This window comes from Gracilinanus agilis, chromosome 1 (assembly GCF_016433145.1).
Source record: "Gracilinanus agilis isolate LMUSP501 chromosome 1, AgileGrace, whole genome shotgun sequence".
In the NCBI taxonomy this organism is placed as follows: Eukaryota; Metazoa; Chordata; class Mammalia; order Didelphimorphia; family Didelphidae; genus Gracilinanus; species Gracilinanus agilis.
Window position 1 is genome coordinate 60,562,678 of NC_058130.1, and position 24,854 is coordinate 60,587,531.

Genomic DNA, 24,854 nt, shown 5'->3' on the forward strand with positions numbered 1-24,854 from the left:
CCCCCCTTACAGCACTCTTAGAAAGGATTCCCAGACTTAAGCACAGAAGCTCGGCTTTTCTCACGGGCCCCCTTGCACTACCAAAAGGAGCACGGATTTTTATTTTTGTTTAAATACAAGCACAGAAAGAACACAGGTCCAGGGACACCAGGAAAGGGGGAAGAGCGACTGATTCATAAGACTAACCCAGCACGGCCTCTCTGCTTTGATCCTCCACATCTCTTCCAAGCGCTCAGTTGACTCCATGGGGGTATGTGTGTGTGTGTGTGTGTGTGTGTGTGTGTGTGTTCGTGTGCGTGTGCGCGGATGGGCTAAGTGAAGAAGAAGAGCAGTTCTTCCTTCTCCCGGTCATACATGGTCTCCCCTTCTTCCCCCTTGGCTTTGCTGACCATGGGCTCCGAGCGGTACATGAGCTTCCTGCCCGTCTGCACGGAAAAGAGGAAACAGCTAAATGGAGAAGATCCCACGACCGGCCTAACCGTCCCTGGTGGGCTCCCGAGGCAGCCTCTCAGACAGGCCGGGAAACTAACTGAAGTACTGACCGGCCCAGAGCCTGTTCAAAGTCCCATCTGCCTCTTTGTGTTGAAAAAGGACCCCCATGCTAGGAAAATAGGTGTTTATGGGTGTGTGGAGCCCTTGTAGATGGAGCCCCGGCGCCATGTTGGTGCCCTTCTCCCAGGCCCCGTGGAGGCTCCCCACATGGCCCAGGCCCAGTAGGAAGCAGCAGAGGGTGGGGGGAGACCTAGCGTAAGGCCCTCTGGGAGAAGAGCACGTCTAAGCAGTTGGAGCCAACCTAGAGCCCCCAACCCTGGGGCTCTAACACAGAGGCCAAACCCGTCACAGGCCAGAGAGGGACTGAGCTGGTACCGGTACCCTGGATCACAGAATGAGGACTTTTTTTTCTATGTCCGAAGGCTCACCGAGCTCTCTCCTACAGAGACCTGAATGGGCTGGACAGCTTCAGGGGGAGCCTGTCAAGATATCCCGGGTGTCCTGCTTGACGCGGGGCCAGGAGGTCTCCTTGACCACCTCTAAAGTGTGATGGAACCCAAGACAGGCCTCTGGGTGTCCCAGCCAAGGAAGCAGGGCAAAGAGCTTTTATGGTTCTCCTCTGAAGAGATGAAGGCCAAGAGCTGAGCCCAACCCAGAAGCCCCTTCTAGGCTGCTTCTGAAAGGCCCCAGCTGTCTCTTCTCCCGTTGGCCCATCCCCTGCCTTTCATCCCAGGGGCTGTGCCCACCCCACGCCGCCCGCTCTCCTCCCTACCTTCTTCTTAATGGTCGCCTGGGCCCTGGCCAGGGCTCTCTTGAGCCTCTCCTCCTGCAACTCTTTCAGGAGTTTCATTTTCTCTTCTCTCAACCTGCCCAACAAAAAGGACAATAATGAGATTCTTGCCGGAAAAGCTGGGGGAATCCCTCCTGAAAGAACGTCCGGCCTTCCTCGGTGAGCTGAATCCAGCCTCGTGTGCTTGGAAGCTCCATACGTCTATTTGGCCCTAGCCAAGGCCTATGTTTGCCCCCTCAGCATCCCCCCCGAGCCCTCTGCTCCCTGGAGCCGCTCGCTGTTCAGCGCCCATCTTGTACCCCCAGGATAACGTCCAGCCCGACAGAACAGCTTAAACTGACGCAGCATCCTGAGCATGTTGGCAGCCATCACCCACGTGTCGTGACCGGAGGGGCCCATTTTGTCAGTGAAGCCTTGCCCAGGTGCGGTTCGAGATTGGCTCTGGTGTATTTGAAGCGTGGAGACGGGGCTGTGGAGGAAGGCCATGCCTTGGAGCGGGGCGACCCTGGCCCAAGCCATCCCTTCAGCTCTAAGCCAGGGCAGACCCTGCCCTCTTGGCCAGGGACAAGGACTTTTCTCATCTGAGGCAGCCATAAAAACTGGATCACGGGTCTGTTCCCACTCCCAAAACGAGAGAACATCCCTCTTCTCCCCAGGATCTGGCAATGGTCTAAGTGACGCCTGGGTAGGGTGCATCTCTACAGTCAGAATGAGGCAGGGGCACGCTATGGGGCGGCGGGGCTAAACTAGGAAAAGCAATCCAACCAGAAGGCCCAGTGTTACTAAAGCCTCTCTCACCTTGGCCTCAGCTAGGGACCAGGGGGGCTGTGACTATCTCCTTTGGGCCTGTGATTGCCTTGGCACATGTCTGCCTCAGGCAGGCATCTTGGGGTCTTAGAGCTGTTGTGGGGAGGGGGCAGCTTCCCCCCCCCCCTCCAAAGCAAATAATTGTCTGATGTAAGACTCAAACTCGGGTCTTTGGACTCCTAAGGCCAGCCCTCTACCCACCACACCAGGGATTCTTGACTTTATTTTGTGCATTGATGTCTCAGATGCATAACAAAATATTTAAGATTACAAAAGAAATCCAAAGATTTTTAAAAATAGTCCCCAAGTTCAAAATATCTTTTCTGCCCCATACTGCCTCACTCTTACTTCCTTTCGCCTTAGTCATTTAGGGAATCTATTTTAAAAATGAAAGGAGTAGGATGAGAAATAGACTTTTGTTCCTTTCAGACCAGGCCCCCTGGGCCACGTGAAAGTCAACAAAAGTCCAATGAAGGTACCTACTAGGTATGAATAGTTGGACTGGGTACCACTGGGGATCCAGAAGTCACGTGCTGCCAGGAACATGTTAGGATGGTGGCATGTTATTTAGACTCAAGGTGTGTTCATGTCAGTGAAGTCAGCCTCACCTTATTCTTCGTTCCTTTTCTTTGGCCTTCTCCACCTGTTCAATCTTCCATGCTGGCACCCTCTCCAGATTCTCTAGTAGTTCATCCAACTGGTGCTCAATAATGGTGAGCATCTGCAGGGTTCCCAGGCTGGACTCGCAGTCCCCGATGCACTTACGGTATACCTCTACCACCTTTTTGTTCAGGCTGGCCAACATCTTACTCTAGAAGTGGAGGGGAAGGAAGTAGACAAAAGGGGAAGACGCTAAGCACAGAGCCCCATAGGGCGAAAAGTTAGGGGTCCTAGATTCTTCATCAGACTCTCAGATTAATCTTTTAGCTTTGTTTTTCTACTTCCACACATTTATATGAGATTTCGTTTGTTAGTATTATTGGCATATTTTTCAAAATGACTTGGGCAGCTGTGGATCTGGGGGTCAGAACATCCCCTTTCTCCTGATCGCTTTCTTGGTTCTCTTTCTCCCGATTCTCCTCTCCTCCTTTTACAATCTACCTTGTATCAAACATTTCTGTGTCCCATCACACCTCTCTCTCCCCTTACCCTTGAACCTCCTAAACTCTAATTCCTTGAGGTTGGTTTTCAACTTCTGTATCCCCAGTGCCTGCACTTAATAGATGCTAATAATGTTTACTGAATTCCTGTTCTGCTCACCCTCGGGAAAGTCACTTCTCTCTGGGCTCACTTGTCTAGAGTAAAATGAAATAGTTGGACTAGATGCTTTCCAAGCTTCCTTTTAGTTTGTGAGTTTTGGTGCATCTAATTCAGGGGTTCATTTGAAGTAGGAGAAGACCTCAATAGCCATCCAGTCTAAACTGTACCCCAAATCACAACATATCAAGCAAGTCTGTCAGCCTGTGAAGCAGGAGTCACCATACCTGCCGGTGCCATGGTACCTGGACCAACTGGTAACTCCTTCCTCCCATGATTCCTGATCCCTATTCACTCTAATACTATTCTTCTTCATGGCTCAGAGTTCAAGTCACATCTCTTCCTTTGATCTCTCAGAGCATGATGGGTCAGGCAGTTTATCTGGCCCATGCTCACAAATTATTGGACAAAATGGCACCTAACATGATGCCTTCCACGTTAGATATCTTGTTAGATACGGACAAGTGTGGAGAGATGACCCATACTGTCCCATCTCTCCACACTTGTCCATATTGCTTCATCTGTTCTTCCAGTCCCCCAGTTTCACAACCTTAAAATCATCTTTGACGCTTCCTTCTTCTTAATCCTCCTCACTCCCTCCCCACATCCAATCAGTTTCCAAGGCTTGTCTATGTCAATCTGTGTGCCAAGCACTGTGCTAAACACTGGGGAACCAAAAAAGAGCCAAAAGGAGTCTCTGGCCTTATTGAGCTCACAGTCCAAAGGAGGAACTCATAATCCAGGTCATCCACATCTACAAAATTCCTGTTCTTAATTAAAATATAGACTCGACCATGTCATTCCCCTGCTCAAAAATTGTCATTTGCTTCCTGATGCCTCTGGGATAAAATACAAACTTCTCAAAGCTGGCATTTGCTGTCCTCCAGGTCCTTGCTGGCTCCCGCCTTTTCCAGGCTTGTTTTATAGGATTCATTCACCTTTACATGCTTAATTCTTGTCAAATGGGCACCCTAGCTGTGGCCCAACCAGGATGCCATTCTCCATTTTGCTGCCTTTGCCAGATAGTCCCACATACCTGAAAGGCACATCCTCCTCTTGGAATGCCAGCTCCCTTCAAAATGGAGCTCTCCAGTCTCCTAATAGCAAGCTTTCCTGATCTACCCTGCAGTCATCAGCACTGTCACTCTACCTGTCCTCTTTTCCCTAGAGAAAGTGATCTGGAGTGCAGGAATCCTTGCATCGCTGTCTTGTTTCCCAGTGCCCAGGACAGTGGGTTACAGGAAGTCATTGCTTAATACACGCTGCTTGTACTGAATCGGACTCCTGTACTTGCCTCTGCCCCCTCCATTCCCTCTAAGTCCAGACTGGGTCCTTCATGGGATGATTTCATCTCACCCTCTGTGGCACCCTTTGACCACAGTTTTCCCCATTCTCCAATATTCTGGCAATTAGAGAGGCTTATATCCCCTCGCCTGCCCCTTGCCTGTCGCCCCCCATACCAGACCTCTGCCCAGCCCACGCTTTTGTGTTCTTGTCCTTTGTGTATGTGTCTCACCTCTCCTACCATGCTGCAAGCTTTATGAGGCCAAGGATCGTGTCTGTGTGTCTGCAGTGTGACCTCAATATGAGGCAACAGTACTTAGGACATGGAGGCAAAAAATAAAAGTCAATTCAGTCCTAGTTATCAAGAGCAACATGGAGAGGATGGAGAGGATGCTGCCCCTTGGGTATGGGGCTGAGTTTGAGGCACCGTAGTCTAGGAAGCTGGAGATTGGCCAGAGGATGAGGATGGAGCCTCGAGTTCAAGACAAATGGGAACTGGAGAGGTTTAGCCTGGGGAAGACTTAGGACAAGAGTGTCTTCAAGGGGGCAGCTGGGTAGCTCAGTGGATTGAGAGTCAGGCCTAGAGATGGGAGATCCTAGGTTCAAATCCGGCCTCAGACTTCCTAGCTGTGTGACCCTGGGCAAGTCACTTGACCCCCATTGCCTACCCTTACCACTCTTCCACCTTGGAGCCAATACACAGAACTTAAGGGTTTAAAAAAAAGTATCTTCAAGCCTTTTTTTTTTTTTAAACCCTTCTGTCTTAGAATCAATACTGTATATTGATTGGCTCCAAGGCAGAAGAGTGGTAAGGGCTAGGCAAAGGGGGTTAAGTGACTTGCCCAGGGTCACACAGCTAGGAAGTGTCTGAGGCCGGATTTGAACCTAGAACCTCCTGTCTCTAGGCCTGGCTCTCAATCCACTGAGCTACCCAGCTGCCCCCTCTTCAAGCCTTTTTGAAAGACTAACATGGAAAAGAGAGATCATCCTTGGCAGAACCAGGGGTAAAGAGTAAACCATTTCTGAAGTGAAATTTAACAAGCATTCATTCACAAGAGGGCAATTTGCCAGATGCCCAGCTCTGTTTCAGGCACAGAGGACCACGTTCCTAATACAGAGATAGACGTGGGCTTCGGAACTCGGTGGCTGGGGAAGGATGAGACCCACATAAAGGGCAAATCCATTCATTCATCATCTGCTCACTAAGCAGTTATTAGGGTATATAGTGGCTGGGATGAGGCAAATATCCAACGTTTGAGAAACATTTAAGCCCCTGAAGGGAATACAAAGATAGCGAGACCAAGCCTTGCCTTGAAGGAAATTACAAATGAATGGAAGAAGGGGATCATACAGTAGTCAAATAATTGATACCAAAAAAGAGTAAGATGGATTCAAAAGAGGTTCAAGCAAAGGATGGGGAGAGTTTTTGAGAATGCTAGAGAGTCAAAGAAGGCAGTGGAGAGCCACACTCAAGGGTTCTGGACAGAGGAGATGACCAAAGCGGTCAGCAAGACTACTGAGCTCATCTCGGGCTTTGACTGCTTTAAGAATATGAAACTCCAACATTGGGCACCATGTTTTTCATAAATGCATTCATTCACATTCTCTTTTTCTCCATCACTGAGTCTGTTCTCTGTCTCCCTTCTCTCTCTCTCCCTCTTCCTTCCTTCTATTCTTCATTGCCCCCTCACTAGCCAGTGGCTTCCCTAGGCATTTCTGGGTGCTTCACAGGCCCTTGGAGGGTAAAGAGGTTATTTATACTCATTATTTCCAATTCCTCACCTCATTCTTCCTCCAGAGCATGGGTTTTCCACTATTTGAATGCTTGGACTTTTAATCATTCCGCACCTATCCTGGGTCATCTTATAGGAACTTACTTGGTAATCCCCCTTGTACACGCCAAAAGAAAAGACACGAGACTTGAGTTGCAGGTCTGCAGCAATCTCCTCTTCCTTAGCAATGGATGACATGAGTGTGGATGACAACAGCTTCAGCTGGTTGATGTCTCGATCCCTGGGTGAGAGAGAAAGGTTGGGGCTCAGAGAGAGTCAAACCTGCTCTTCTCTGGAAGGAGAGGCAGAAAGTAGTGGAGAGAGAAATGGATTTGTACTTAGAGGGCTTGAGTTCACATGCTTCCTTCTTTATGTGACTTTAGAAAGCCATTTCTTTTCTCTGACTTTCTTAATAAGAACTTAAACTTAGTTTCCCCAATGTAATTCAACAACAAGGAATATTTACTAGATGCTTCCTGTGTGTAAAACATTGTGCTGGGTACTAGGGATTCAAGCAAAATTAAATATCCTTGTCTTCAGTTTCCTTACATTCTGCGGGGGATATAGGATAGGTACATAAATAATTATATGCAACATCATTTTGAAGAGGGAGAAAGCACTGATAACTACCTGGTGTGCTTGGAATCTGAAGATGCAAAAGTGAAAAAGGAAATGTATCCTAGGTATGGGAGACAGCCTGGACACAGGTACTGAGATAGGAGATGGCAAGCCAAGTTTGGAGTAATGACTTAGAGGTCAGTTTGGCTGGAATTTAGAAAGTATGAAAGGGTGGGAGGAGTAATGACATAAGTCTGGGAAGGTAGTGAGGAGCCAGATTGGGGAGGGTTCTAAATGCCAAGCTGAACAGTTTCTATTTTATCCTAGAACCAAAAGGAAGTCACTTTTAAAGGATTTTGAGTAGGGGAGAGTCATGGTAGACCTGTGTTTTAGGAAAAGGAATTTGGTAGCTGTGTGAAGGATGGATTGGGGAGGGGAGCAGTGAGACCAGTCAGGAGGTGATTGCAAGTGAGAGAGGTGAAGCAGGGCAGATGCTTTGTGAGTGGAGATAAAAGGTATATATGAGAGTATATGAGAGACGTTTGCTAAAATAGAACAGACGTGACTTAGAAGCCAATTGACTGTGGGAAGAGGAGTGAGAGAAGAGTTAGTTCGGGATGACACCAGGATTGTGAACCTGAGTAACTGGAAGGTGGATAGTGCCATCGATCATAAATAAGAAAGCTTGGAGGAGGGATGGATTGGGCAGAAAACAGGTTGGATTCTGTTTTGGACATTTTGAGTTTGATATGCCTAGAGGACATCCAGAGGGAAGTACCCAGCAGACAATTTGGGACCTGGGTTTAGGAGAGGGATAAGGTTAGGAGATAATAGATTCAGAAGTGATCTATATAGAATTGATTGAACCCATTGACGCTCATGAGATCACCATGGTAGAGAATGTAGATGGGGAAGACAAGAGAGCCCAGGTCAGAATCTTAAGGGATGCCTATAGTTGGTGGGAATAGAAGAATCATTTAGCAGAGGAGGTTGGGGAGTGGTCAGACAAGAACGAAAAGATTCAAGAGAGATCAATGTTCCATAAGCCAAAGGAAAAGAGTGTGGTCAATAGTGTCAAAAACTGCAGAAAGGTCAAGTAGGCTCATAGGACTGAGAAAGCAACCATTGGACCTAGCAGGCAAGAGATTTTTGGGTACTCTGGAGAGAAGTTTCAATTGAATATTGGAGTCAGATATCATATTGCAAGGGGTTGTCAAATGAATGAGGTGAGGAATTGGAAATAATGAGTGTAGATAACCTCTTCTACGAGTTTGACTCTGAAAAGGAGAAGACAGAGAAGAGAGTAACAAGGAAATGGCAGTCAAGGGGAAGTTTTTGAAGGATTGGGGAGACCAGGGTGTATTTGAGAATGGCAGGGAAAGAGCCAAAGGATTAGAAGAATTTGAAGATGAAAGAGAGGGAGTAAACAAATTGAGAGGGCAAGGAGAGAGAGAGGATGGAATTAAGAGCAGGAGTGGATTGGCCTCGACAAAGAGAGAGGTCTCCTCTTCCTCGGAGACTGGAGCAGAGAAGGAGAGAATCAGGGGCAAGGTAGAGGGGTTTAGAGGTATAAAGTAGGGAAGAAGAGGCAACTCATGCTGGATGACGGCTTTTGTTTCCCCAGTAAACTATATAATGAGAGGGTTGAACTAGATGACCTTTAAGGTACCTTTCAGCCTGTGCTCCCAAAGTCACCTAGTCACTTAAGGAGGAACCTGGAACATAGCCAATAAAGCCTGATTAAAGGCCATAAAATGTCTGTCTTCAGCATCATGGAGACAGTGTAATGGGACCGGTCCAAAAAGGGGCAGGGAAGAAGGAAACATTTCTACTGTTCTCAGCAGTCATCTATCTGGCCTTCCTTTTCATGGAGAGGAAGTCAACCAACCTCTTACTAGAATGACCTCAGGATGATGGTATTTTGGGATTAGTCCTACCATTCTGTGACCGCTTTATGAATGAATCTGAAAAAAGATGAGTGTGCCTCTTATGAGGTATATGCTAGATCCAGCTCCAAAACTGTTTTCAAGAGCTGATGGTTACACTTTCAGCATGAACATTCTCATCTCACCACTGGCCAAATTTCCATCATTGTTTTCCTGTTTGGCTCCCCTAGGAAGGAGACCACTTCCCAGGAGCCTCCTCTAGCCAAGGGATGCTTATTATAAGGCAGTACAAAGTGGGATACAGAGACAAAAGGCACAAACCACTTTTAGCCAGGCAGATTCAATCAATCAGAGATCAGCTCATTTTGCTCCCATTCCGTCATTCCCATCATTTCCTCGAGTCTGTTTCTCCACTGACGAAATGGAAGTTTTAATATATATGCCACCTAACTAAGCCCTTGTGAGAAGAGCACATTACCACTTTATAGCATCGTAGAAATATGAATTATCATTATTACATTCCTCCAGAAAAAGGGGGCTGAGAGAGGGGAGGGGGCAGTTCAGTGGCCTGGGGCTGAAGCAGCCCAGAGAGCAGGAAGGGAGGCAGAATTGTGTGTCATGTTAGACGAAGGAATTGGGGAGCCATGTTGGAGGATGGATTGGAGAAGGAAGCAGCAAGACCAGTCAGGAGGTGATTGCAATAGTCCAAGTGAGAGAAGTGAAGCAGGGCAGATGCTTTGTGAGTGGAGATAAAAGGTAAGTATATGAGAGATGTTTGCTGAAATAGAACAGACCATACATACTTGGTTACTCTGTAATGGATTTGCCAATTTTTTTTTTAAACCCGGTAAGGGAGTCTTGGAGTCAATACTGTATATTGGCTCCAAGGCAGAAGGGTGGTAAGGGCTAGGCAATGGGGGTCAAGTGACTTGCCCAGGGTCACACAGCTGGGAAGTGTCTGAGGTCAGATTTGAACCCAGGACCTCCCATCTCTAGGCCTGGCTCTCAATCCACTGAGCTACCCAGCTGCCCCCGATTTGCCAAGTTTTATAGTCTACATTCTAGATTACTCAGCCAGTAGTAATGTGGTTAGGTCACCATAAAACAAAGAAGGGGCACTTCCCAGAATGAGGGGGCTATAGCTGTGCTCCCAAGGTCATAGAGTAAAGAGGAAAATCCCATTCCTCTCATTCCTGTATAGGTGGCAGGAGTAACCCCTGATGAACATGGGAAATCATCTTTGAGGGAACCCACTGCTAGCATGTGTATGATGAGGCTCAGAGTCATAAGCTACTACTGCTGTGTCTCCTGGAAATTCTTGCTTGCAAATGCAGCAAGAAGAGAAGGCATGATTGTAGGGGTTTGTCTAGCAAGACGGGCTTTCTTGGCCAGAGAATCTTGAATAAAAGGGGTTTGATGCATTTATCAGTGTCTGGGAAATGAAGAAACAGACCAAACTCTCTAGGAGGCTCCCGGACCAAATGCTGTAACACTTCCCACATCCAGAAGTCTTATATCTAGAAACCTGGCCTTTCCGGAACACAGTCATGAAGCCCAAGATGAAACAAAACAGTCAAGAAAGATGCTACAGAGTCCATGCACACAGGAAAACCATGTGAATAATGCCTCGAAAAGCTCTTCAGGCCCTCACTCAGAACTGGGTCCTATGAACTCTGCACACAGTTCTGTTACGTGTGGTCTTCCAGTCACAGGCATTCAACAGGGATTTATTAAATTCCTGCTGCATAAGACACACAGTAGACTACAAATAGCAAATGAAGAGAGTGCTTGCTAAAGTACCAAGATGAAGAACTAAAAATTAGACCCAGAACTGAGAGCACACCTTTGGGGGACCTTGGTACAGAGCAAATGAACTGCCTCCTTGCTACACAACTTAATCCAGTCTTAGACTTGATACTAAAACTGTATTAAGATGTGTAACAAGGAGGGGGAAAAAAGACTCAATACAGTAATCTCCCTTTTTTCTCTTTCTTTCTTCCTTTCTTTGTCTCTCTCTCTTCCTTCCTTTCTTTCTCTTTCTTTTCTTTCTTTCTTTCTTTCTCTTTCTTTCTTTCTTCCTTCCTTTGTCTCTCTCTCTTCCTTTCTTTCTCTTTCTTTCTTTCTTTCTTTCTTTCTTTCTTTCTTTCTTTCTTTCTTTCTTTCTTTCTTTCTTTCTTTCTTTCTTTCTTTCTTTCTTTCTTTCTTTCTTTCTTTCTTTCTTTCTTTCTTTCTTTCTTTCTTTCTTTCTTTCTTTCTTTCTTTCTTTCTTTCTTTCTTTCTTTCTTTCTTTCTTTCTTTCTTTCTTTCTTTCTTTCTTCCCTTCCTTCCTTCCTTCCTTCCTTCCTTCCTTCCTTCCTTCCTTCCTTCCTTCCTTCCTTCCTTCGTCCTTCCTTCCAAGTGCCTTATCCATGCTAGCTATTATACAATTAAAATATTACAGAAAATTCACCAACAAGAAAGCAAAAACAGATGAATAGAAAAGTCTGTCATGGTAATATAAGAAAGGAGTGAGTCAACACTTAAGCTGAGCCAAGGCTCACAAGCAAAGTTAAGAACAATTTTTTTAAGTTATTTTTGACTGTCTTGGAGAAGAAACGATAAAAGAAAAAATGAGTTATCACCAACTTGAAGTGAATGGGATCCCTTTTAAGCATATGAACCTAATACATGTTGGAAGATAACTACTCTACTTGGTTTTTCTCTCTGAAGGACAATGACCTTTGGACAGGTCTCAGAATGACTCATAGCATGCTGATACCCATGGGCAATAAGGAGAATGTGAGAGAATTGCCTTTGATCAGTTCTCATCACTTTCTCTTCTAAGTGACCTGGCTGCAGTGACTTCTGTTTTGGAGCACTCAGCGGACTGGCCAGTGTGAATGATGAGCCCTAGTCAGTGGTAATCCAAAGAGCCTAAAGAATGGACAAAGATGTCTCAGGATTGGAGAAGGGCAAATGTAGTCAGAAGTTTTCAGAATGGAAAGCAAACATGGAGTCTGTAAACTATAGGTCAATGAATTTACTTTTGATTTCTTGGGAAATTCTGGAACAGATCACTAAAAGAGAGTGATCACAAAGAGTCAGCATGGATGGCCTCATCAGGAGCAGCTAGGTGATTCAGTGGATTGAGGGCTAGGACCTAGAAATGGAAGGTCCTGGGTTCAAATCTGGTCTCAAGACATTTTCTTGCTGTGTGATCCTGGCCAAGTCACTTAATCCCCATTGCCTAACCTTTATGGCTCTGCCTTAGAACTAATACACAGTACTGATTCTAAGATGGAAGGTTAAGGGTTTAAAAAGAAAAAAAAAGGCCAGGACACCTCAGACTGACTTTATTTTCATCTTTTTGGCAGCTCACTAAAACAGTACATCAGGGTAATGCTATAGATAATGTTTACCTAGATTTTTATCAGAGACTTTAAAAGATGAAGTATAAGCTAGGTTCAGAACTGTTTGAATGGCTGGACTTCAAGCATACTCATTATTTAATGACAGCATAAAAAAATCTCCAGTGGATTAACCCAGGATTCTATATTTGACCTTCTTCCATTTCACATTTTTATCAGTGACTTGGATAAAGTCATGGAGGGCCTGCTTATCCAGTTTGAAGCTGATACAAAAATGAGAGGGACAGTTAACCTACAGGTGAAAAGAATCAAGTGTCCCAAAAGATCTCAACAGGCTAAGCCATAAACTGAAGCTAGAAAAATGAAATTCAATAGGGTTAAATGAATAGTCTCTTGGGTTAGGCGTGTGGGAGGAGAGTAGTAATGCCTGCAGACCTGAACTTTAAGAAAATAACTTTGGCATCTGATTGGAGAATGAATTCTAGTGGAGAGAGACTTGAGACAGACCTGGAGGCTCTTCTAATAGTCCATATGAGAAATAGAGGGCCTCCTGGACTAGGGGGCTGCCAGTGAATGGAGAGAAGGAGACCATGGAAAAGAGGCAAGGGAGAAACAACAAGAATTGGCAACAGTCTAGATATATGGGGGGGAAAGTCAAGGATGACACAACCAAGGTTGTGAGCTTGGATGATTGGGAAGATGATGGTTCCCCTCACAGTAACAGGAAGTTGGAAAGAGAGGAAAGGTTGAGATATTAAGTGAGTTTGGGATGCTTATAAGACATCTAGTTGGTGATATGGGTCTGGAGGTCAAGGAGAGAGATATATGGGATCTAGGAATGATCTACAAAGAGAGGATAATGGAACCTATGGGAGCAGATATCACTAAGCAAGACAGGATAGTGAGAAAAAGACGCAAGATAGAGCCTCAAGTGATACCCATTAATGGACATGACTCAGAGGAAAATCTGGTAAAGGAAATTGAGGAGCAATCAGACAGGAAAGAGCTGAGAAGCTAGAATTCAGAATTGAAATGGACATAGGAAGGTCTTTCAAAAAGACAATGTCAGAGCTAGATAGGACCTTAGAAACCCAGAATGTCAGACCTGAAAGGCATTTTAAGGCATAGAGGGCTGGAGCTTGGAGGAGCTTAGAACACACTGAATATTACATCTGGAAGGAGCCTTAGAATGTAAAATGTCATAGCTGGAAGAGCGCAAAGGGATTATCTAGTCAAAAATCCTTCATATTATAGAGGAAAACAGTAGCCCAGAGAGGGAGAATTATATGTCTAAGAACATTCTTCCTTGCAATAGAATGAAACTTGCTTCTCTGCAGCTGCTCTCTCTCTCTCTCTCCCCCAAAATGATCCTAGTTTTGTCCTTGGGGACCACAAAGAACAAGTCTGTTCTCTCTTCTCTCTGATAGCCTTAGCTGTTAGAAAATCATCTTCATATCCTTTCACCTGCTCTCCCTACATATGAATTCCCTGCCCCATCCCCTCTGACCCTCGGGATTCTCTTCTCCCAACTAAAGCATCTTTTTCCTTTTTTGGGAAAGCCAACTTGCCTGAGGTTATTGCCACTTGACCTACATTTTGTTTTGTGTGTTTCTCAAGGAACGGTTGATCTCATCCAGGGCCTCCTCTGTCTCCTGGGAGTTCTGAATCAGAGAGAGGTTCTGCTCCTCCAGCTGAGAGAAAATGTCCAGCAGCTGTTGGGGTTCTGTGAAGTACAGGTCCAGCTTTTTGGAGAAACAAAGTCCAGGGTTTATCTGTGGTTTGAACCAACTTCTGGTGCTAAGCACCCAGGGTGGTGGTTGTATTTTTCTTGTGGTGGGGTTGCTTTGGGGAAGGGGCGGAGGCAAAGGAACATCAGAAGGAAGAAGGAATGGGGTTTTGATTTTGATCCCTCTTGGATTACCTTCTGAATCCAAGTGCTCCTGACCCATGTTCTGGGTAATCTGAGGGATTTTTCCCTCTTCCCAGAAGGAGAGAAGAGATTTGGATCATCTCAGCCACCTCCGGTCCATTTGGGTCAGGAGCATTCCATATGGTGGAGGCTCATGATTAGAGGGAGGGACCAGGCTGCTGCCAAGATTTAGGGCTCATTTGATAGTGGAAGGGGCAGGAAGGTGGGGAAGGGGGAGTGGGTCTAAAGCAAGGATTAATCCCTTGCCAGGGTTGAGGGTCATTGTATAGTTGAGATTAGGGATTAGATTCACTCATCAGTCTGGGTCTAGAGTTGAGACAGCTAGGTGGCACAGTAGATGGAATGCTGGATTTAGAGTTAGGAAATCCTGAGTTCAAATCTAGCCTCAGACATTTAGTAGCTGTGTGACTCTGGGCAAGTCACTTAATTTCTATCTCAGCTTCCTCATCTGTAAAATGGGGATAACTGTAGCACTTCCCACCCAGAGTTGATAAGAATAAAATAAATTCATATTTCTAAAGCTCTTTGTAAAAAACCTCAAAGCACTATATAAATGATAGCTATTATCAATAGAGTTTGCATTTAGTCAGTGGCCAGAAGAGGAGCAGTTATGTTTGTGATGGGGATCAAAGGGCTTTCTGTGGCTAGAGCAAAGGGTCAGTCTTTGGCCAGAGTAAAAGAACATCATGTTATAGGGCTCACAGGATCATTGATTTAGAGATGAGGACCTTTGGACCTAGTTCAACCCTTTCAATTCAATTCACAGATGAAAAACCTGAGGTCTAGAGAGGTTGTAAACTTGCCCCAGGACTCACAGGTAATAAGTGGTAGAGCCAGGATTTAACACAATCCCTCTGACTTTAAATCCAGCACTTTTTCCATTTGCTGCAATGGGGGGAGGGCGGGGAAAGGGAAGGGGGGGGTTCAGTTTTGGATTAGAATAAAGCTAAGTGACCCACAAGGGTCTGATTCAAAACCCTTGCCCCCCACATGAATATGATTGAAGCCCTTGCCATGACTTTGGTTTCATTAACCCTCTGATGTACCCACTGAACTAACAGGTAGTTCCGTTTCCCTCTAGGATGCTTTCAGGACCTCTGGTTCAAAGAAGTGGTTCAAGATGTTCGAGATGTCACTGACCTCATCATCACTATCAGTTTCATCTGTTCTGGCTGAGAACATTGTCGTACTGGACCTGCCAAAGAATCACTCAAGTCAGTGGCTGAGCAGAGGGATTGCTGTGTCACATATTCACATTGGAATGGAGTATCACCCTTGTAGAACTTCCCCAGACATGGTCTCTTACACTGAACTTGCACCTCCAATCCAATAGATCCAACATGAAATTTATCATCTTCCCTCTTAAGCTTATCCCTTCCTTCCAACCTTTGTGGAGGGCACCACCATAGCTCCTGGACCCCAGGCTCCAAACTTTGGAATCATTCTTGACTTTTCCCTCTTCCCCATACTTCCTATTCTGACAGTTCCCACCTGCTCTCATTCTCCCTCCACCTATCTCTTGAACTCAGCCCTTTTCTCTTCATTCAAAATGCCCCAATCATCACTTCTGGCCAAGACTATTGTAATGACTTCTTTTGAAAAACAAACAGACCTCCTGCTTTGGAATGATTCTAAGTATTGGTTCCAAGGCAGGAGAATGTTAAGGGCTAGGCAATTGGGGTTAAGTGACTTGCCCAGAGTCACACAGCTAGGAAGTGTCTGAGGCTGGTTTTGAATGCAGAACCTTCTCATCTTTAGGCTTGGTTCTCAATCAACTGAGTCACTCAACTGCCCCATGTACAAGGTTCTTAATATTTGTTGAATTGAGCTAAGAAGCCTAAAATTTCATTACAAGTGTGCAGAATACTGATAGAGCTCTTCCTACTCAGTTTTGGATTGATGGTTTTGAAAATCCCTTCTAACTTTGACATTTTGTATCTTTTGAAATCAAAACCCCAATATTTGGACATCAAAATTTTCATTTAGTTCTTGTCTTTTCTTTAGGAATGCTTGGAAATCTTCTATTATGTTAAATGCTCATACTTTGCCCTGAAAGTATATAGTCAGTTTTGATGGGTAGATGATTCTTTGTTGTAGACCTAATTCTCTTGTCTTCCTGAATACCATATTCCAGGCCTTGCAGGCCACCAGATCCTGTGGATTCCTGACTGGGGCTCCTTGTCTCTTTCTGGTTGCTTGCAATATTTTCACCTTGGCTTGGAAGCTCTTGAATTTGGCAATTACATTCCTGGGGATTGTCTTTTGAGGATTTAATGCAGAGGGTGATCTATGGACTCTTTCAATGTCTATTTTGCCCTCTTATTCAAGAATATCAGGGCAGTTTTCTTGGATAATTTCTTGTAATATGTTGTCAAGGCTTCTATTTTTTACAGGTTTTCAGGTAGACCAATGATTCTCAAATTGTCTCTCCAAAATCTGTTTTCTAGGTCAGTTGTCTCATCAATGAGATATTTCATGTTTCCTTCCATTCTGTCATTCTTTTGACTTTGCTTTATTAATTCTTGCTAACTTGTGAGATCATTAGCTTCTACTTGCCCAATTCTAGTTTTTAAAAACTGGTTTTCAGCTATGATCTTTTGATTTTCTTTTTCAGTTTGTTCTATCCTGCTTTTTATAGTCAAGTCAATTCTGGCCTCCAATTTGCTTATTATTTCATTTGATTTCTGTGCCTCTTTTTCCAAGTGGGAGATTCTATCTTTTAAACTGTTATTTTTGGGAAGTGGAGTCAAGATGGCCACTTAGAAGCAGCAAAAGTTGAGTCCTCTGTAAAAACCCTTCCACACTAAGCAAAAACAAAGTGCTTTGAGGGGACAGAAAACCAAATCTAATAACAGGACTGAGCCAGGGGACCCTCCTGCTGTATTCAAATTAAAAGGTATGCAAAGAAGCCTGAATTATCAGGTTTAAGGAAAAGGAAGAAGAAAGGTCCCAGGACCCCTCCCCCATCTACTGTTCTGAGTCTCGGAGGGTTGTTGGAATCTCAGACAAGGGCTCCAGCCAGGAGGGAGTGCCTTGCTGCAGCAGCTATGTGAGGCTTGGGGCACTGATCACAGCTATCAGGGAGGCAGAAAAAGGAGAGAGGCATGGAAGGGAGGGCAGGCTGGTTATGGCCACCACTCTCCACCTTGGGCCTCCACTTATTGAAGTTTTGGCCTCAGGGCACATCCAGCTCCACAGATCAGCTCTACCTCAGCATAATCTAGTCTATCAATCGGACAGATAAAAAGCCTTCAGAAGGCAGTGAAGCTCAATCTCCAATACCCCTACCCCACCAACTGCACTGAGAGCCTCGGTAAGAATCCTGCTGACTAAAATCCCAGGGCGAAGGCTACAACCTTGACAGAATACCCTGATAACATGGCAGAAATCCTAGGGCTCTAATGGGGCAACTGGCAAGGAAGTGGCAGGCAGAAAGGAAGAGAGAGGAAGATGAGGGTAACTCCTTCAGCCTCCATACCTTTACCTACACCTTCAGCTTCTACTGCCAGCTGGGGAAGATCTGACCTCAGGGCTCATTAATACTCCATCAGTCTAATCTAGTCAATCAGCTGAGCAAAGAAGAAGCCCCTTTAGGACAGAATATCCCAAACCCAAAGATCCAGCAAATAAACAGAGGAGCAAGATTACAGCCAATGACAGGAGGGGAAAAAATGAAAAAATATGAGTAAACAACAGAAAAAGAAAAAAGAAATTACAATTGACAGCTTGTATCCAGGTAATGAACAAAAAAACAAATGGAACAGAGGAGGACCAAGGAACATGAAGTGAAAACAAAGGAACTCCAGCAAATTGGACACAGGCTTTGGAAGAACTCAAAACACAATTCAAAAAACAATTAAGAGAGGCTGAAGAAAGTTGGGAAAAGAATTTAAAAAGCAAAATAAGTCATCTGGAAATAGAGGCACATGAACTAAAACAAGAAAACAGTGTCTTGAAAACCAGAATTGACCAGCTTGAAAATGAGGCAAAGAAAGTGAAATGCAATCTACAAAGAAAAACAGACCAAAAGGAGGAGGACCAAAAAGCCAGGGATGAAATTCAGTCTTTAAAAATTAGAACCAACAACTAGAAGCAAATGACTTCACAAGGCAGCAAGAGTATAAAAAAACACAAAAGAATGAAAAGCTTGAGGAAAACATGAAACATCTCATTGATAAAACTAAAAACCTGGAAAATAGATCCAGAAGAGATCATTTAAGAATTACTGGACTCCCAGAAAATCATGACAAAAGAAAACACCTAGACATTCTACAGGAAATTATCCAAGAAAACTGCCCCAGCATTCCTGAACAAGAGGGAAAAGTGGAGATTGAAAGAATCCACAGATCACCTCCTACATTTAATCCTCAATTGACAACACCTAGGAATGTTATAGACAAGTTCAAGAACTACCAGACCAAGGGAAAAATACTACAAGATGCTAAGAATAAACCATTCAGATATCATGGAACCATAGTTAGGATAACAAAGGACATGGCGGCATCTACACTGAAGAACTGGAAGGCATGGAATATGATATTCTGGAAAGCAAGGGAACTGGGTCTACAACCAAGAATCAACTACCCAACAAAATTGACTATATTATTGCAGGGGAAAGTATGGTAATTTAATAAAATAGAAAACTTCCAAGCATTCATAAAGAAAAGACATGACTTAAACAGAAAATTTGATACTCAAACACAGAATTCAAGAGAATCACCAAAAGATAATTAAGAAAAAGTGAGGGGGGAGAAACAAAACTTTTTTTAAGTGACCAATAAGTTCAAATGATTTTTATTCCTATAAGAAAAGATGATGTTGGTAATTCTTAAAAATTGTTATTATCATCAGGGTAGCTAGAAAAAAATATACTTAGAGGGAAGCAGTGATAAACTGTATAGGATGAAATGTCCAAAAAATATATGTGTGTGTGTGTGTGTGTGTGTGTGTGTGTGTGTGTACTAGAGGTAAAAAAAGAGGATAATACTAAGAGAAATTGGGAAAAGAGATAAAATGGGGTAAATTTATATTTCATAAAGAAGTACATGGGGGGAATGGGGGAGAAGACCAATACAATGAAAGGGTGAAAGAGGTTGGAGACAGGTAATACTTAAATCTTACACACACTGAAACTGATTCAGAGAGGGAAAAATAATCAGATCCATTGGGGCAGAGAATTGTATTGTGCCCTAAAGAGAAGTAGAAGGGTAAGAAATGGGCTGGTGGGGAGGGGAGCAATACAAAGGAGGGAAAGGGTGGGAATAATTTATAAGGCACTATAGTAAGAGGGGAATCAATAAGAGGTGAGGTGCTGGGAAGGGAAGTAACATTATAGAGAGGAAAGAGGGAGACTGACTAAAAGTTAAAAGTTGGAGGGGAGGGTTTAGAGAGAGATAAGAGAAAAGGCAGAATCTAAGAAGGAAGTCAAAATGGAGGGAAATACACAAATAGTAATCATAACTATGAATGTGAATGGGATGAACTCACCAAGCGGATAGCAAAAAGGATTAAAAATCAGAATCCTACCATATATTGTCTATAAGAAACACACTTGGGGCAGGTAGACATACACAGAGTAAAGGTAGGAGAGTGGAACAGAATTTCCTGGGCTACAACTGAGACAAAGAAGGCAGGAGTAGCAATTATGACAAAGCTAAAGCAAAAATATATTTCATTAAAAGAGATAAGGAGGGGGCATCTGGGTAGCTCAGTGGATTGAGAACCAGGCCTAGAGACAGGAGGTCCTAGGTTCATCTGGCCTCAGGCACTTCCCAGCTGTGTGACCCTGGGCAAGTCACTTGACCCCCATTGCCTACCCTTATCACTCTTCTTCCTTGGAGCCAATATACAGTATTGACTCCAAGATGGAAGTTTTTAAAAAGAGAGAGAGAGAGAGATAAGGAAGGTAATTACATTTTAATGGAAGGCAATATAAATAATGAAGAAATATCAATACTCAATATATATGTACCAAATGGTACAGCATTCAGATTTCTAAAGGAGAAAGTAAAGGAACTTAAGGAGGAAATAGATAGTAAAACCATACTAGTGGGAGACCTTCCTCTATCAGAACAAGAAAAGTCAAACCAAAAAATAAGAAAGAAGGGAAGTGAATGAAATGTTAGAAAAATTAGACCTAATAGATATCTGGAGAAAAATAAATAGGGATAAAAATGAATATACCTTCTTTTCAGCAGCACATGGAGCATATACAAAGATTGACTATGTACTAGCTCATAAAAACATTGCAAACAAATGTAGGAAAGTATAAATAATAAATAAAATTTTTTCAGACCATAATGCAATAAAAATCATAATCAATAAGGGCTTGTGGAAAGGCAGATTTAAAATTAATTAGAAACTAAATAATCTAATCCTTCAAAACTGGTTGGTCAAAGAACAAATAAAATAACAATTACTGATTTCAATGAAGAGAATGACAATGAGGAAACAACCTATCATAATCTATGGGATACAGCCAAAGCAGTACTCAGGGGAAAATTTATATCCCTGAGTGCATATATCAACAAATCAGAGAGGGAAGAGGTCAATGAATTGGGCATACAACTTAAAAAACTAGAAAGAGAACAAATTAAAAATCCCCAAATAAAAACTAAATTGGAAATCATAAAAATCAAAGGAGAAATTAATAAAATTGAAAGCAAAAGAACTATTAAACTAATAAATAAGATTAGGAGCTGGTACTTTGAAAAAAACAAATAAAATAGATAAAGTACTGGTTAATCTAATGAAAAGAAAGAAAGAAAAAAGAAAAGAAAGAAGAAAATCAAATTAACAGTATCAAAGATAAAAAAAAGATAAAAAGGGTGACCTCACCTGTAATGAAGATGAAATTAAGGTAATTATTAAAAACTATTTTGCCCAACTATATTGGCAATAAATATGACAATCTAGGTGAAATGGGTGAATATCTACAAAAATATAAATTGCCTAGATTAACAAAAGAGGAAATACAATACTTAAACAATCCCATCTCAGAAAAAGAAATGAAACAAGCCATCAGGGAACTCCCTAAGAAAAAATCCCCAGAGCCAGATGGATTCACAAGTTGACTCTATCAAATATTTAAAGAACAACTAATTCCAATACTATGCAAACTATTTGACAATAAGCAAAGAAGGAGTTCTACCAAATTCCTTTTATGACACAAATACGGTACTGATTCCAAAGTCAGGCAGACTAAAAACAGAGAAAGAAAACCACAGACCAATCTCCTTAAAGAACATAGATGCAAAAATCTTAAATAGGATACTAGAAAAAAGACTCTAGGCAAATTATCACAAGTATTATTCATATGATCAGGTGGGATTTATACCAGGAATACAAGGATAGCTTAATATTAGGAAAACTATCCACATAATTGACCATATCAACAACAAAATCAACAGAAATCACATGATTATCTCAATAGATGCAGAAAAAGCCTTTGACAAAATACAACACTCATTCTATTGAAAACACTAGAAAGTATAGGAATAGATGGGCCTTTCCTAAAAATAATAAACAGTATTTATTTAAAAACATCAGCAAGCATCATCATCGGCAATGGGGATAAGTTAGAAGCCTTCCCAATAAAATCAGGAGTGAAGCAAGGATGTTTGTTATCATCTCTATTATTTAACATTGTACTAGAAACACTAGACGTAGCAATTGGGGGAAGAAAGAGGAACTGAAGGGATTAAAATAGGCAATGAGGAGACTAAACTATCACTCTTTGCAGATGATATGATGGTCTACTTAAAGAATCCTAGAGAATCAACTAAAAAGCTAATAGAAATAATCAACAACTTTAGCAAAGTTGCAGGATACAACATAAACCCACACAAATCATCAGCATTTCTATATATTTCCAACACAACTCAGCAGCAATAGTTAGAAAGAGAAATTCCATTTAAGCTTACTCTAGGCCAGGGGTCGGCAACGTATGACTCTTGAGCCATATCTGGCTCTTTTGAGGGCCAGATATGGCTCTTTCTGCAGGAGCCATAAAGTCAATTCTTTTTCAGGCGCTGTTACAGGAGTGCGCACTGTGAGCACTGTAAGGCTCTCACGAAATTACATTTTAAAAAATGTGGCTTTTATGGCCCTTGCAGCCAAAAAAGTTGCCAACCCCTGCTCTAGACAATATAAAATATTTACAAATCTATTTACTAAGACAAACACAGGAATTATACAAACACAACTACAAAATATTTTCCACACAATTAAAACTAGATCTAAATAATTGGAAAAACATTAATTGTTCACGGATAGGATGAGCCAATATAATAAAAATGACAATCCTACTCAAATTTACTTGTTTAGTGCCATACCTATCAAACTACCAAGAAACTTTTTTATTGAATTAGAAAAATTATAACATAGTTCATTTGGAAGAACAAAAGATCAAGAATATCAAGGGAACTAACGAAAGCAGTACCAGATCGTAAACTGTACTATAAATCAGTGATCATCAAAACAATATTGTACTGGCTAAGAGACGGAAGGGAGGATCAATGGAATAGACTTGGGATAAATATCCTCAGCAAGATAGTGTACAATAAACCCAAAGAGCCCAGCTTTTGGGACAAGAACCCACTATTTGACAAAAACTGCTAGGAAAATTAGAAAACAGTATAGGAGAGATTAGGTTTATATCCTCATCTCATACCCTACACTAAGATAAATTCAGAATGGCTAAATGACTTAAATATAAAGAAAGAAACTATAAATAAATTAGGTGAACATAGAATAGTATACCTGTCAGATTTTTGGGAAAGGAAAGAATTTAAGACCAAGGAAGAGACAGAAAATATTACAAAACATAAAATAAATAACTTTGATTACATTAAATTAAAATGGTTTTGTACAAACAAAACCAATGCAACCAAAATTAGAAGAGAAGCAACAAATTGGGAAAAAATATAACAAAAAACTCTGACAAAGGTCTAATTTCTCAGATTTACAAAGAACTAAATCAATTGTACAAAAAAAAATCATGCCATTCCCCAATTGAAAAATGAGCAAGGGAATATCAACAGGCAATTTTAAGATAAATCAAAACAGCTCTGAGTTACCACCTCACACCTAGCAGGTTGACTAATATGACAGCAAAGGAAAGTAATAAATGTTGGAGGGGATGTGGCAAAATTGGGATACTAATGCATTGCTAGTGGAGTTGTGAATTGATCCAACCATTCTGGAAGGCAATTTGGAACTATGCCAAAAGGAGCTAAAAAAGACTGCCCACCCTTTGATCCAGCCATGCCACTGCTGGGTTTGTACCCCAAAGAGATAATAAGGAAAAATATGTGTACAAAAATGTTTATAGCTGCGCTCTTTGTGGTGGCAAAAAATTGGGAAATGAGCAGATGCCCTTTGATTGGAGAATGGCTGAACAAATTGTGGTATCTGTTGGTGATAGCATACTATTGTGCTCAAAGGAATGATGAACTGGAGGAATTCCATGTGAACTGGAACAACCTAGGAATTAATGTAGAGTGAAAGGAGCAGAACCAGGAGAACATTGTACACAGAGACAGATACACTGTGGCACAATCAAACATAATAGACTTCTCTACTAGCAACAATGTGATGATCTAGGACAATTCTGAGGGACTTATGAGAAAGAACACTATTCACATCCAGAGAAAGAACTGTGCAGAGAAAAACAACTGCTTGATCACATGGGTTGATGGGGATATCATTGGGGATGTAGACTCTAAATGATCACCCTAGAGCAAATATTAATAATATGTAAATAGGTCTTGATCAATGACACATGTAAAACCCAATGGAATTACTCGTTGGCTATGGGAGGGAGATGGGAGGGGAGGGAAAGAACATGAATCATGTAACCATGGCAAAAAAAATTTAATTAAATTAAAAAGAAATAAAATAAACTTATTTTCTTTTTGAGTTAATTTCATTTCTTTTCCCCACTTTTCCCATTTTTCTTCTAGTTTTCTTACTTGGTTCTTGAACTCCTTTTTGAGTTCCTTGAGAACTTGTGACCGATTTCCATTTTGGGGGGAAAGTTTAGATGTATTTGCTTATTTGTCACTCTCTGCTGTCACTTCTGTATTTTGCTCTTTTTCTCCATAGAAATTATCCCAGGCTTTTTCTGCTGCAGCTTATTTCTCTTGGTACTTGTGGATTGTGGTTCCTGAGTGTAGGTGGCCATTTCTGTCTTAGTTTTTGTCTCTGTCTTATCTTTCCTTCCTAACCAGAAGTCTGAGTGAGGCAGGCAGGCAGTTCTTTGTGTAGGGAGCTATAAAGTGTTTTACCCTGAGGCTATTTTTCCAGTCTCCCTTTGGGCCTGTTGTGGCCAGCCCACTTCTGCCCTTTCTCTGTGCCCAGGCTCTGCACTCTTCAGCCTAGGGTCCCAAGTCTGGCTGCCCAAGCCTTGCACTGCCCTCAGAGGTAAGTCTGTGGTGCCCTCAGCCAGCCCCTGAGAATTTAGAGATTGCCCTGCCCTTGCTCTGACTTTGGCATGGTAGGTGGTGTGGGGGAGCTCGCACTTTGGTAGGTGCCATTTTACCCCTTTATAGCATAGATATGCCCAAACCCTGCCTACCTTCAAGGCTGCGCCCCGTGGCAAAGCCCCTTCACTCGTCCGATTTTGATTTTTGTCCTTTTGAGACACTTTGTAGCGATCGGATGAGGAGAGTCCAGCTGTTCCTGCTACTCGGTGGCCTCTCAAAACCCCAATAAACCGAGAAGTTGTGCAAT

The 24,854-nt window shown here is 42.6% G+C and overlaps 1 protein-coding gene across 1 annotated transcript in view; it reads right to left on the minus strand.

The window, feature by feature from the left end:
* Positions 1-268: 268 nt before the first annotated feature.
* Positions 269-24,854, minus strand: part of CFAP100 (cilia and flagella associated protein 100) — a 32,957-nt gene continuing 8,371 nt past the window's right edge. Inside the window, exons 6-11 of the mRNA XM_044656872.1 lie at positions 15,264-15,318; positions 13,787-13,935; positions 6,508-6,643; positions 2,698-2,900; positions 1,265-1,358; positions 269-425 (exon numbers count right to left, since the gene is read on the minus strand). Of these exons, the coding sequence (XP_044512807.1) occupies positions 312-425; positions 1,265-1,358; positions 2,698-2,900; positions 6,508-6,643; positions 13,787-13,935; positions 15,264-15,318 (751 nt within the window). The 3' untranslated portion in view covers positions 269-311. The remainder of the gene's footprint in view (positions 426-1,264; positions 1,359-2,697; positions 2,901-6,507; positions 6,644-13,786; positions 13,936-15,263; positions 15,319-24,854) is intronic.